The 15,066-nt window shown below is 39.5% G+C and overlaps 1 protein-coding gene and 1 long non-coding RNA gene across 6 annotated transcripts in view; one reads left to right on the top strand and one right to left on the bottom strand.

Moving 5' to 3' along the window:
- Nucleotides 1-15,066, top strand: part of CPA6 (carboxypeptidase A6) — a 309,307-nt gene that overhangs the window by 219,529 nt on the left and 74,712 nt on the right. Inside the window, exons 4-6 of the mRNA XM_004011724.6 lie at nt 4,121-4,235; nt 7,597-7,698; nt 10,387-10,491. Of these exons, the coding sequence (XP_004011773.2) occupies nt 4,121-4,235; nt 7,597-7,698; nt 10,387-10,491 (322 nt within the window). The remainder of the gene's footprint in view (nt 1-4,120; nt 4,236-7,596; nt 7,699-10,386; nt 10,492-15,066) is intronic.
- Nucleotides 1-15,066, bottom strand: part of LOC114116371 (uncharacterized) — a 183,933-nt gene that overhangs the window by 96,690 nt on the left and 72,177 nt on the right. For all 5 annotated transcript variants that reach the window (XR_009595054.1, XR_009595053.1, XR_003590308.3 and 2 more), the window contains exon 3: nt 3,275-3,411. This is a non-coding gene — a long non-coding RNA (uncharacterized LOC114116371). The remainder of the gene's footprint in view (nt 1-3,274; nt 3,412-15,066) is intronic.

Here is a 15,066-nt window from a genome sequence, read left to right as displayed (position 1 = left end):
GGTGATCAACCCTTCTTAACAACATGACCTAGAAAATGATTCCTTTTGCCACAAAAAATGTCAATAATTTGTAAATTGAATACCTGTTTAAAAAAATGGTAATGGAATTTCAAAGTTTGACACACACTCCCTTTTCCACCCTAGAAGCTCTGGGAAGGTGACTTTGTACTAAGTGATAATATCGCTTGTATAAAGTTCTTAATAGATCTAGAAAAAAATCTTTGACTATTTCAAAAGGAAAACAACTCAGTGAAAATATAATCACATTAAAAAGGCTTGATACAGTACACTTTGGCATGTTCACTTTTTAAGGAAGTATATGCTACACACTGGGGCTTCCCAGGTGGCACAGTGGTAAAGAATCTGCCTGCCAACGCAAGGATGCAAGAGACGTGGGTTCGATCCCTAGGTCAGGAAGATCCCCTGGAGAAGGAAATGGCAACCCACTCCAGTATTCTTGCCTGGAGAATTCCATGGACAGAGGAACCTGGAGGGCTACCGTCCATGGGGCCAGAAAGAGTCGGACACAACTGAGCGCACACGTGGTTAGAATAGAAATGGTAATCAGCCATAAGGACACTAAGAAACTACAGCTGTTTTTTAAAAAAGCCATTTGGACCCCAATTCATGGGCCTCTCATCAACCTGCTGGTTTCCAGTTGGCCACTTTGACAAGAAAAATGGGGCCAGACCTGGTGTAACAGCGTGGTGGTCAGGAAGCTGTTCCCAGGCTACAACTGCCCCCACCCTTGTGACCATAATTGCCTCTCAAGTCAAGAAGCTGGTGACTGGACCCCAGAGTTCTGAGTCCAGACACCTGACAACCTCTAAACAGTTATGTTTCTGCCACCTCAACATGGTCACACCAGCAGGAGATGGCCTCTGCCCTATTCTTAACTTCCTCTCTTGGCAGGGTTCACAAACTCCTACCCAGAACCATAGCTACATGACAGTCGAGGAAATGTACTTTTCAGCCTCCCAACCCTTTCAATACAGGAGGTCCAAAGAGAGAGGAGGGATAGATGCTGTTGACCACGCCCAGCACAGACACTCAGGAGGAAAGAGGACGCTCGGACCAGTCATATTCTAATGCTTTCTTCCATTTTTATTTAATGTGGAAACTGAGAAGACTGAGAGCAGTTTCTAGATTAATTAGCCTAAATTACTGGTTTCCAGATTGTTAGCCTAAATTTGAGCTCGACTATGTATTAAAATCACCTTGTGAGCTTTTCAGAAAGGCCTGATTCCTTTGCACAGAGATTCTTGTGTAAGTAGGGCTCAGTGTGGCATATTTTTTAAAGCTCGTGGGTGATTTTTAAAGCAGCCTGTCTTGAGAATCACTGGCCTAAATGAATGGATAGATAGCAGAGCTCCGAAGACCAGCTCAATTGAGGGCACCTGGAAATTTTAAAACAAGACTGAGAAGCTTAAGCATTGATCCATCACAGAAGCTAATACTCAACTAGATTGATTCCACAACCTCAAAATGAAAAACTTCATAATTTTCTTACTTTGGTTATAACACTAGTTAGAAAATATTACAGTAAATCTTGTATAGGAGCAATTATCAATTAGAACTATTCTGACTATTCTCTGAATGGGGATATTATTATATTATTAGTAATATGTTAAGTCATTTGTCAACTGATAATGATAAATAATTCATTCAGAAGCATTATTTTTCATACTGAAACTCCTGGGGAAATATTAGCTTTTGAAGGAGTACAGTGCCAAACAAACAGATGGACCAGCATCAGAACTCCAGAAATTTCCTGGTGATGACTATGAAGAATGACCTTGTGCCTGCTCAGTCGCTTCAGTCGTGTCTGATCTTTGCGATCCCATGAACTGTAGCCCACCAGGGTCCTCTGTCCATGGGATTCTCCAGGCAAGAATACTGGAGTGCGTTGCCATTTCCTTCTCCAGGGGACCTTCCAGGTCCAGGGATTGAACTGGCATCTCTTGCATATTCTGTATGGGTAGGTAGGTTCTTTACCACTGAGCCACCTGGGAAGCCCGTTCTTGCCTTACAGGGAAACAAATTATCTGTGCTTGTTTATATTTAAAAAGTCTGCCCACTTTGGAAATAATACAAAAACAATACACTAGAGCTTCATTTTGTAAACATTCTGTAAAGGTCTTTATACCTTTGAAAACTTGTGTGTGTTTGTGTGTCTTATGTTTTCAAATTGAAACTTCACAAAGAGATTCTTCTGTAATTGGCTGGCTTTGGCAAGTCTATTTACTACCCACCCCCCACCCCCCGCCTTAGTTTCCTGAAAGAGATAGAAGTATCCAGGAGAAATGGATAGATGGTACTGGTGAGGGAATCATAGCTGAAGATTGCCTGCAGTAACTGGAATTTGTTGACAGTTTATAACCATCTCAGCTCTAATCAAACTTGTGTCTTTCTTGACCACCCCAGATTTGCTCACAACACAAGAAGACTGGACATTGACAAAGATGTTCATTTGGTTCTTTACAGCCACACTGGCAATACTGTAAAATTCTTTACCCATACAAAGCTACTTTCATCTATAACTTGTTTCCTTGAGGGAAGAAAGAAAGAACTAATACAGATCATGTTCAGACTGACAATTTAAACTCCACTCATATTTTGAGCCCCAACAAGCAGCTACCAAACAAGTTTACCAACTCTGTGCCATGCCACCTTACCTTGATTTTTGATGTTTCTAAAGTCAAACACTGAAACCACAAGGACAGTAAGCTGATGATAAATTCCCGATTAAATGCTTTGTCCACAGTGGGTCCTCAGGAAATAATGAATGAATAAAGCAAAAGGAATGTCCTACACCCAGCATGACCCTAAGCAAATCTATTTCTTTTGTGGACCAAAAAATTGTCTTGAATTTCTTGAATAAAGTGGCTTACATGGGTCAACTTTGAAAGTCATTTAAAGATGCCATTACATGTTGTTTTAATAGCACTGAAACCACCAAGCAACAAGTTCTTTGGAATATAAAGTAAGAAAGCAAAGTTTTTGGTTTTCTTTTTTTTTAGCTACCTGTCCAGCCCAGGAAAATCACTGAGAGGCTCTTTAACATCTATAAGTAAATGAATGAGCACCTTATTACTTCATGGTGCTCTAGTTGGTGGAGGTGAGTGAGCACTGGGAGAACTAGCTATATCTAGCTCGGACATCTCATCAAGGATACCAGTGACTGCAGCTGGAGCTATTCCACACATTTCAGTGACCCTGGAATCCCCAACCCTGGCCACAGCCTTTAGTTCCCAAGTGCATTTGCTTTGCTTACCTGAACTTGTCTTCTCTTGGCATCCTTGATACTGTCAGGCAGTAAAAGTAGCTTTTTCTGACTCTGGTTGTTTCTTCGGTTTCCTCTTGAAGCTGGCAGCTTCTTCTTTCCCTTTTCTGAGCTCTGGGTCAAGTGTGCTAGGTAATGACATAAGGAAAGCTTTTCAGTGTGATAAAAGGCACAGGAACAGATAGAAACAGCTGAAAAGGAGGCTGTGGCAAGGGAGTGGAGGAGCTTGTCTTGCTTCATTTTTCAAAATGTCGCACCAGACTTGAGTCTGTTTTGGGTTCACATTCCAAGTTCAAATTCTGGCTTTGCATCACTAGCGGAATGATGATCGGCAAGTTCTTAACCCTTCTGAGGCTTGGTCTCCCCATTTGCAAAGTGGAAATAACCACATAAGGGTAGGTTTTATTAACTCAGTTGATGTATGTATTAGGATGGCCAAAAAGTTCATTCAGGTTTTTCTGTACGATGTTATGGAAAAACACAAACAAACCTTTTGACCAACCCAATAAAATACACAGCACAGTGCCTCCCACCTTACTGGGCACCGTGCTGTAAATATAAGTGTTCCCATCATTCCATTCTTGTAGCTACTTCATCAATGATGGTTACTATTAGTATCATTATTACTTGGGAACATCTGTTCTGTAATTTTACATTTAATATTCATTATACCATTTCGCAGCAGCAGCATACCATTTATTTAAGAATCGTTATTTTCTGAAAAAGAACATCTTCCCCACATTTGGTATTTTTAGAAATGTCAGTCCTGATTTTCTTTTGACTCATTTTTATATTATCTCCATTTAATTGTAATCATGTCTATCATTTCAAATCCAGGATCCTCATAGATGATCTTCAGAAAGTACTGGAAAAGGGAAGCAGTTTGCCAGCCTGGAGAAGTCGAAGATCCCTCTCTGGATATAATTATGAAGTTTATCACTCCTTAGAAGAAGTATGTAATCAAATGACTTTTTGTGGCTTTTTTTCAAGTGCCTCTTTATCATTCAGGTCTCAGGACTGGGGAGAAGCATAGGAACACAGGCAGAAGTTATGTGAAGAATACTTAAGCTCTTACAATGTCCAGGCACCTCAGTTCTCTTCCATTAAGCATTTTATATGAGAAGTATATATGAGAAGTAGCAAAATAATTTTAATTTAGTGTGCTTTACCCAACCCACCCCTACAATGGACAGGAGAAGTGCAATGGAAGAGTGTGGTAATGCTGCTATATAGTCAGCCCTTGGTATCCAAAGGACATTGGGTGCAGGACCCCCTGTGGATTCCAGAATCGTGGATACTCAAGTCCCTCGTGTACAACAGCATGGTACAGTCAACCCTCGGTATCCACCAGTTCAGCATCCAAAGATATGGAGGGCCAACTGTAATAATGGTAATAAACACCCTAACTGGAAATCCATGGAGTGTAGAGCTAGCCAGAGTTTGTGGGCAATGGCTTGGCTGAGCAGTGGAGTGAATTTTGATGTTGGCCCCATACCCTCTGCAAATTTGAGCCCCCCAAAGCCAAACGGCATGTGTGGCTCCTCGGGGCCTGTTAGCTTGCTGTTACTTATTTTACCTGGAAAACATAGGGACCCATCCCACTGCTGCTACTGTACATCTGGGCAACAACTAGTTACTCTTCAAATCTCAGTTTATGCAAGAAGAGAGCTGGTTCTACTCTCCCAAATGAGTCAGAACTCCCTGTCCCAGCCCCAGCATATTACCTGCACCCATAGTACATGGATGTGATACCTAACATAATTTTTAATTATGACTAAGTACTTGATTAGTGCCTTCCTCTCCTAATAAGCTGCAAGGGCCATGGGGGCTGGCCATTGCTTTCTGTTCACCACTGTATCTCCAGTGTCAAGCAGAGACTTCCAAATAGAGCGTCGTTGACAGAATGAATAAGTGAATGAGCACATACATTTTTTCATTCTTCCCCTGAATTCTGAACTGAGCAAAGGAATGCCAGTCATAGAAGTAATGAGATCCTGTTATATTCTTAAGAGAATGTTTGGTTCTCTTGATAATGACTTTCAAAAGTACGTCCACATATTTTATGTTTTTAACATACTTTTTAGAAGCTTGGAGTTAGCAGCAATGGAAAGGATTCAGATAACTTGACACATTAAAGTGCTATTAACATGCACTAGAAAAAGGTCAAAATTTTAAAATATATTAATATAGCTAAGTACATATACATGTGTGTGTTGAGTTGCTCAGTCATATATACATATATGTAAATATATGTGTGTCCATGTGCTCATTAGACTAAACAACGATAGAAAAAAAGGAAAATATGAGTACTTTCCAAATATTTTTTTTAGACTCTTACACATCTTGGAACAGTGGGACAATTTTTTGTAACTTCCTTCCTCCCCTTTTGGGCTTTTAAGTCAGAAATGTTACCCATCTTTCTAAATATCTTATTTATCCACCTCAAATATACCTTTCCCTGATGACAGATAAATGTGTGTGAATGGATCAGTGTCAGTATATTGCCATTATTGGGGAAATTATTCATGGTATGCCCTCTGATGTGTGGCTGGATAGACTAAATCTTAAATGCAAAAGATAATGCCTTTTTCTTAGCATCTTCTGTTCAGTGGTTAATTACAATATATAGGACTTAAATACTTTCCAATAGTTGGGATGGTTTTTCTGAAGCTTACTTCTTTTCTTCTTAAACACTTGGAGATGAAAGAAAGAAATTTTTATTTTTTAAAAAGAATCCATTCATCTGCTGATGGACATCTAGGTTGTTTCCATGTCCTGGCTATTATAAACAGTGCTGCGATGAACATTGGGGTACATGTGTCTCTTTCAATTCTGGTTTCCTCGGTGTGTATGCCCAGAAGTGGGATTGCTGGGTCATAAGGTAGTTCTATTTGCAATTTTTAAGGAATCTCCACACTGTTTTCCATAGTGGCTGTACTAGTTTGCATTCCCACCAACAGTGTAGGAGGGTTCCCTTTCTCCACACCCTCGCCAGCATTTATTGCTTGCAGATTTTTGGATCGCAGCCATTCTGACTGGTGTGAAGTGGTACCTCATTGTGGTTTTGATTTGCATTTCTCTAATAATGAGTGATGTTGAGCATCTTTTCATGTGTTTGTTAGCCATCCGTATGTCTTCTTTGGAGAAATGTCTATTTAGTTCTTTGGCCCATTTTTTGATTGGGTCGTTTATTTTCTGGAGTTGAGCTGCAGAAGTTGCTTGTATATTTTTGAGATTAGTTGTTTGTCAGTTGCTTCATTTGCTATTATTTTCTCCCATTCAGAAGGCTGTCTTTTCACCTTGCTTATATTTTCCTTTGTTGTGCAGAAGCTTTTAATTTTAATTAGATCCCATTTGTTTATTTTGCTTTTATTTCCAGAATTCTGGGAGGTGGATCATAGAGGATCCTGCTGTGATTTATGTCTGAGAGTGTTTTGCCTATGTTCTCCTCTAGGAGTTTTATAGTTTCTGATCTTACATTTAGATCTTTAATCCATTTTGAGTTTTATTTTTGTGTGCGGTGTTAGAAAGTGAGTATTACTCAGCCGTTAAAAGAATTCATTTGAATCAGTTCTGATGAGATGGATGAAACTGGAGCCGATTATACAGAGTGAAGTAAGCCAGAAAAACACCAATACAGTATACTAACACATATATATGGAATTTAGGAAGATGGCAATGACGACCCTGTATGCAAGACAGGAAAGAGACACAGATGTGTATAACGGACTTTTGGACTCAGAGGAGAGGAGAGGTGGGATGATTTGGGAGAATGACATTCTAACATGTATACTATCATGTGAATTGAATCGCCAGTCTATGTCTGACGCAGGATGCAGCATGCTTGGGGCTGGTGCATGGGGATGACCCAGAAAGATGTTATGGGGAGGGAGGTGGGAGGGGGTTCATGTTTGGGAATGCATGAAAAAAAAAAAAATAAATAAATAAATTAAATTAAATTAAATATAAAAAAAATAAAATAAATAAAAAAAAAATAAAAAGAATCCAGAATACATTGATTAACTTTCTATAAAATTTTGCCATTAAGGTGTTAATGACAAATAGTAGTAGAAAGGTATGCTTTAAAAAGGGAACAATATGAAGACAAAGCAGCTATATATGAGAGCAGAAAATAAAGTGTAATTTTTAGTAGCCTGAAGAAAATTAAGACTACAAAATTGGTTTTTCATTAAATTTTATACTCCATACATGCTTTTTGAGTTCTAAGACCTATTGTATTTCTGTTACCTTTTGTTTATTAAAAGCTCCATAATTGTGTGAGTCTAACATGGTTTTAATTTATTTGCTTTTAGATTCAAAATTGGATGCATCATTTGAATAAAACACATTCAGGTCTCATTCACATGTTTTCTATTGGAAAATCATATGAGGGAAGATCTCTTTATGTTTTAAAGGTAAAAAAAATAAGAAATTAGCAACTGAATATTTGCCATTCATCTTTTTCAGCTTTGACTTATAAGGAAAAGAAGCGAAATGGTATTTCATAGTGTCTCGTATTTAACATCATCTGGTAATATAAGACTGGTGGCTTAGATAGTAAAGAATCTGCCTACAAACAAGAGACCTAGGTTTGATCCCTGGGTGCAGAAGATACCCTGGAGAAGGGAATGGCAACTCATTCCAGTATCCAGGCTGGATAATCCCACCGACAGAGAAGCCTGGTGGACTGTCAGTCCATGGTGTCAGACATGATTGAGTGACTAACACGTTCACTTTTTACCCAGTAATTTAAGAAAAAATAGTTTTTCCCTTAAGTTTTTGAGCCATATTTAATTTTTGCCATTGGGTATTCCAAAGAAGACTATTTCTAACTTATTCATAGTGACTGATGAACTTCAAAAATAATGACCTTCAAAATTATGTGTGGGTTGGTTCTGCTTACAATGAACAGATGCAAAACTATACAAATGTATCAGAAGGTATACGTCACTCCCAGCCCTTGAGCCTGCATTCTCTTCCAGCTACTCACCTATAGCTCTCCATTCCTTCTCAGCCAAACATCTTAAAAGATTTTCCTACATCACTGTCTCTACTTCCTCACCAACCATTCAGACCCTGGACTCCCTGACCTTTGTCCCAAAGATGACTCTAGAACTTCTGGATGACTTCTACTTGGCTCTCCTCCCATCTCAGAACATCCTCTTCCCTTGTCCTTTCTTTACGTTCTGGTGACCCCAGGATTCTCTCCCCAGCTGTGCTGTCTGCCTGCTGTCTCAGAAGCACATCCACCCCATGGTTTCAGTGGTCATTCCAGACATATCTTTTCAGTGGACTCTGCTCTTTAGAGCTGGGCATCCTCATCTCGACATTCACCAAAGCACCTCAGACTCACGATGACACCACTGAGCTCCAGATCAGGAAACATGGACCACCTGAATTCCTCTTCCCTATTCTAACCACTTCAAACCTAACACGAAGAACCAACAACTTTTTTTCCTTCTATCATCTTCTGGATTTATCACAGCCTCTTCTCTTGTCCTCACTGCTGTTGACCTAGGCTTGTTTCTGGATCTATTCTTCCTGGACTATTACAATCATGGCCTCAGGACTGAACTTCCTCATGAGTCCCCAATCCTCTCATCCTCTAAGTATACACACACACACACAAACCCCTCCCATAGAATCAGGATGAAGCCTTATCTGTATGTCATATCTAGGAATGTCATGTGTCTCCTGCCTCTGGGTCAGCTTCATCTCCCTTCTTTCCTCAGACCTTAGAAGCAGTGGTTCAAACATGGTGTGCTCAGCTTCTCTTCCAAGCTTGAGATAGATGTCTTCTTTCACTTGTCTGCTCCTATTCAAAGTCTTTCTCTTCTGAGAAGCCCTCGTTTGTTCCACAGGAAAATGACACATAGCACCCAATGTCCCCAAAGTAACTCCTATATATTCACATTATAGTGATGAATTGCTGGTATTTCTGCCCTCTCCACCACCATATAAATTCCTCATCTTCTCATCTCAGAATCTCCAAGGCCAAGCCCCATGTCTGATGTTTAAAAGGTTTTCTTGAAGTGTTAATATCAGTTGAGTGAATTAATGAATGAATGAAAACTAGATTTCCCATCAATGTCAAAAGTGAAACTGAAGTCACTCAGTCGAGTCCGACTCTTTGCAACCCCATGGACTGTAGCCTATCAGGCTCCTCCATCCATGGGATTTTCCAGGCAAGAGTGCTGGAGTGGGTTGCCATTTCTTTCTCCAGGGGATCTTCCCGACCCAGGAATCGAACCTGGGTCTCCCACATTGCAGGCAGACGCTTTACTGTTGGAGCCACCAGGGAAGCCTGAAAGCCACCTACTAATTAGTGGATAAGAAACCATGTTATAGATGAAATTTATATAGCAAGATTATAAAGTAAAGTTTATTGCTTGATTCTACAAATCAAATTGTTTTCTGTTTCCTTTATGTACTGTAATAAAATTTGACTTTGTCTTCCTACAAGACATAGCTATTTCTTTACTAGATATTGCTTGGGAATATTTCTGTTACCTTTCCTGGGGAGGGGGGTTGAGAAAAAGAGGGAAAGGACAGAGAAAAGGAAGGGAAAAATTCAGCTTCTTACTTAACCGCCACATATTATATTGAAATGTGTGTGTGCTAAGTGGCTTCAGTCATGTCCAACTCTTTGCAACCCTATGGACTGGGGCCCTCCAGGCTCCACTGTCCATGGGATTCTCCAGGCAAAAACACTGGAATGGATTGCCATTCCCTCCGCCAGGGGATCTTCCCGACCCAGGGATCGAACCCGCATCTCTCACATCTCTTGCATTGGCAAGAAGGTTCTTTACCACTGGCGCCATCTGGGAAGCCCTAAAATGGAGAAGCACACCTATTTAACCAACTACCTTTTCCTTATGTATTTTCCACTTCTTTGATTTGTAATTAAGGCAATAAATTTACAGTTTCTGCATAAACAAGCCTAGACTTCTGAAATCGATAGGAACTCTCTTTGTCGTTTTTATGGGTTACCTGATGAACCCAACTCTAGGGAAGTATTATGCTGAAATCATATTAAATTATGCAGGTCAGTGAATCCAAAAATAAAAGCTTGCTTTGGTTACTATGAATACTCTTCTTTTCAGCTGGGCAGAAGATCACGAGCTTACAAAAGAGCTGTCTGGATGGACTGTGGCATTCATGCAAGAGAATGGATTGGTCCTGCCTTCTGTCAGTGGTTTGTAAAAGAAGTAAGTTAAACCCTTTATGCAGTCTCCATTTGAGCTAGCCAGTGTTTTTATTCTGCTCAAGGAACAAAACTGGGAATGTGAAGCGAGTGATACCTGATAATAACACCATAATTGTGTGGGTTGCTTTTACGTTTAGGAAGACCTCTCAAAACCCTGGCTCAGATTATCTTCACCTCTGCCTTTGGAGACTGGAATTACCAACCCTCATTAAAGAGAAGGAATTTGAGATTCAGAGTATTTAGGAATTTATGACAAATTAGGAACCAACCATGATAGCTGATATATGACAAAACGCTAAAAATTCAATGTATGGTTTTTCAAAACAGTTTCTAATGTGATATTCATGGAAAATTCTACATGACTTTTGTTCTTCAAAATGATCTCACATATGCTATAGCAATAAAGAGATGCCCTCCTGCTATGGATCTGTGATTTAGACACCAATGACCTTTAGCATTTGTGGATGTAACATTCGCTGTTTCAGTGCTTTTCAGTGACTAATGGTTGATGACTCACAGTGATTTCTCATTTTCTGGAGGCTTCATTTAAGTCATAAGCCTTATGAGGCTAGTATATTGAATGTGTTCTTATCCCAGGAGTAGGTCAGCCTCATGGGCTAACATCTTAATACGTTCTGATATCTTTCTATTGTCAAGAATGAAATGACTTTCATGGTTTTCTTTTTCAGTTTGACTTCTTAGTGTTTTGTTTTTTTTAAAGACTCCTAAAAGAAAACGAACTACTAGTACAGGTAATAAAAGTGAAAAAAATCTAAGGAAAGGAGGTTCTAAGCCAGAAAAGAACCCTAAAAGTTACTTATGGAAAACCATTAATGATACAAGATAGTGAAATATTTCAGTTATATTTCACAGTGTTTTATGGGAAAATTATGTGACCTAGTGCAGTTTATGATTTTGAAGACTCTCCTAGTCTTAGAAAATATGCCTCACAAATGTCAATGATGTGCTAAATTTGTAAAATCTGCTTCTCCACCACCACCAAGCCCACACAAGTATTCATTTTATAATGTAATAATAAAATTTTCAAAGTATTCCCACTCAGTGTATTCAGAAATTCATATTCTCTTAAAATACTATTTTACCCAGTAGGACAAATGCAAAAGCTAACAAATTGTTAACCCTAGCATCTTGTATAAATATCCACTATATACATATAATACTGTCTACTGTCTCAAGTTTCAAAAATGAAAAGGGGGAAATGGTTAAGAATAGAACATCTATTGTTTATAGACTATGGTCCTCCCCAGGTGGTGCTAGTGGTAAAGAACCCAACTGCCAATGCAAGAGATGTAAGAGACATGGATTTGATCCCTGGGTCAGGAGGATCCCCTGGAGAAGGGCACAGCAACCCACTCCAGTATTCTTGCCTGGAGAATCCCATGGACAGAGGAGCCTGGTGGTCTATAGCCCATAGGATAGCACAGAGTCAGACACAACTGAAGCAATTTAGCACACATGCACGCATGGTCCTGTGCGTTATTATAGAACATAAAATATATCTTCCAAACATTTAATCTCACCCTCACATGTGCAGCCTTTTTATAGCACCTAAACTTAATTTGTCCATGTGGTAACTGCCTCTCTTCCTATGCCAGTGCTGAGGGCAGAGCCTATCTTGTTCATTGCCAAATTCCTAGCACCTGGAACACCATCTGGCACTTAATAATGCTTCCATTATCTGTGAATGAATGGGCATAACGAGAATTCAGTGGTTATGATAAGGAGAAAGTTCTGGGAGATGACTTGCAATTCATCTCCTAAGGATATGAATGGTACTACCTGGACTTTGCAGTGTGCAGTATGTATAGCCATGCATGGCAGCCCTAGAACCCAAGCTAAATTGAGTGCCAAAGAGTTGATGCTTTTGAACTGTGGTATTGGAGAAGACTCTTGAGAGTCCCTTGGACTGCAAGGAGACCCAACCAGTCCATCCCAAAGGAAATCAGTCCTGAATATTCACTGGAAGGACTGATTCTGAAGCTGAAGCTCCAGTACTTGGGCCACCTGATGCAAAGAACTGACTCATTGGAAAAGACCCTGATGCTGGGAAAGATTGAAGGCAAGAGGTGAAGGAGACGACAAAGGATGAGATGGTTGGACGGCATCATCAACTCAATGGACGTGAGTCTGAGTAAGCTTCGAGAGTTGGTAATGGGCAGGGAAGCCTGGCATGCTGCACTCCATGGGGTTGCAAAGAGTCGGACATGACTGAGTGACTGAACTAAACTGAATTTTTGCTCTCTCTTTTTTGGTACTTTTCCCCAAATTCAGCAGCTTAAAACAGCAAACATTGATTACTTGCTGGTTTCTGTGGTTCACAATCCAGGTGCAGTTTAGCCAAGTGCCTCAGGTAAGTCAAAGTGTCAGCTGGAGAGTGGGCTATCTCGGGCTTGTGTGGGGAATCTGTGTCTGAGAGCTCAGTCATGTGAGTGCTGGCAGCTTCTGTCCTCCCTGGCTGTGAGCCAGAGATATCAGTTCCCCGTCACATGGGCATCACCACAGGACAGCTCACAACCCAGCACCTGGCTACCCTCAGAACAGATGAGGCCGAGAAAGGGCGAGCAGCCCAAGACAGAAGCCACAGTCTCCTTTAACCTAATTTCAGAAGTGATATCCTATCACTTTTTTCATATTCTGTCCATTGGAATACATCACTAGGTCCAGACTGGATTCGAGGGGAAGGCATTAGACAAGAGCACAAGTGCCAAGAAGTGAGAATCACTGGGGGCCACCTTGGAGGCTGCCAGCCATACCTGGTGGGACTCTCTCCGTAGCTATCACTGTAATGTTTGCATCCTTACTTCTACATGAACTGGAAGAAAACTTATCAAGCCTTTTGAGTTCCTGCTAGAACAGCAGATGGCACAGAGGTTACATAAACACATGTAGTAGTCAGACAGCCTTGGGTTGGAATGCCAGCTCTGCCATTTACTAGCTATGTGATCTTGGTGGGCAAGTCATAATCATAATCATAGTATGTGACACACTCAGTTATTGGGAGGATTCAATTATATAATGTTTATAAAAGACTTAAGAGTGCTTGGCATATAATAAGCAGTTAATAAAATCAATTCATTTTTAATAGGAGTAGTATCAGCAAGTTGGTATTTTAAAATGACCAGAGAAATCATTAGAAAGTCAGCAGAGATATGAAAGAACTTAACACCACCAACCAATAGGATCTAAATCACATTTATGGATCACCCAACCAACAACAGCAGAATATGCATTCTTTTCAAGTGCCTGAAGAACATACTGGGGCTTTACCCCGGCTCAGCTGATAAAGAGCCTGCCTGCCAATGCAGGAGGCACAAGAGATACAGGTTCAATCCCTTGGTCGGGAAGATTCCCTGGAGAAGGAAATGGTAACACGCTCTAGTATTCTTGCCTGGGAAATCTCAAGGATAGAGGAATCTGATGGGTATGTCCATAGGGTCTCAAAGAATTGAACACAACTGAACACACACACACAGAACATATACCAAGATATTCCATATCACACACCAAGAAACAAATCTCAACAAATTTAAAGGAAATGAAACCATACAGACTGTGTTTTCTGACCACAGGGAAATCAAACTAGATATTGATAACAGAAAGATAACCTCCAAACACTGAGAAATTAAGACACCTCTGAATTACCTATGAGTTAAGGATAAAATCTCAAGGGAAATTTAAAAAGTAAATTGCACTGAATGAACATGAAAATACATACAGCATATTAAAATTTGTGGTACACATCTAAAACAATGCTAAGAGGGAAATTTATAGCACTTAAATGTATACATTAAAAAGAGGGAAATTCTCAAAACAATAAGCTCTCAAGACCTATAAAAACAGAGACAAAGCAAGAAGAAGGAGGTAATAAGGATAAGAGTAAAAATCAATGAAACTGAAAACAGAAAATCGTTAGAGAAATCAGTGAAACAAGGAGCTAGTTCTTGAAAAGATCAGTGAAATCAACAAAGTTCTAGCAAGAGACACAAAAAACTACAGAACATACAAATTACCAACTTAGGAATGAAAGAGAGATATGATTACAGACCCTGCAGATATCAAAAGGACAATAAAAGAATACTATGAATAACTCTACACATATAAATTTGACAACTTAGGCAAAAATATACCAGTAAATAGAAAAACACAAACTTTCACAACTCATCCATTATGCAACAGGCAAGTTGAATATCCCTACTACTATTAAAGACAGTGAATTCATAATTTTCAAATTCAAAAATAAGAAAGGAATAAATCTCCCTACCCAGATGTTTTCACTAAAGAATTCTACCAAATGTTTAAAGAAGAATAAGACCAATTTTACACACTCACTTTCACAAAATAGGAGCAAACATTTTTAATTCACTTTATAAAGTTAGTATTACCCTAGTACCAAAATCAGCAAAGACAGTAGGAAAAAAACACTAGAAAATAGATTTATAAATCCCTAAGAAAATATTGCCAAGTAGAATTTATCAATCTATAAAAATAATTCTGCATCACAACCAAGTGAGGTTTATTTCAGAGGCCCAAACCTGGTTTAATATTTGAAATTCAA

Source organism: Ovis aries, chromosome 9, assembly GCF_016772045.2.
Source record: "Ovis aries strain OAR_USU_Benz2616 breed Rambouillet chromosome 9, ARS-UI_Ramb_v3.0, whole genome shotgun sequence".
In the NCBI taxonomy this organism is placed as follows: domain Eukaryota; kingdom Metazoa; phylum Chordata; class Mammalia; order Artiodactyla; family Bovidae; genus Ovis; species Ovis aries.
This window is presented reverse-complemented; position numbering and strand designations above follow the sequence as displayed.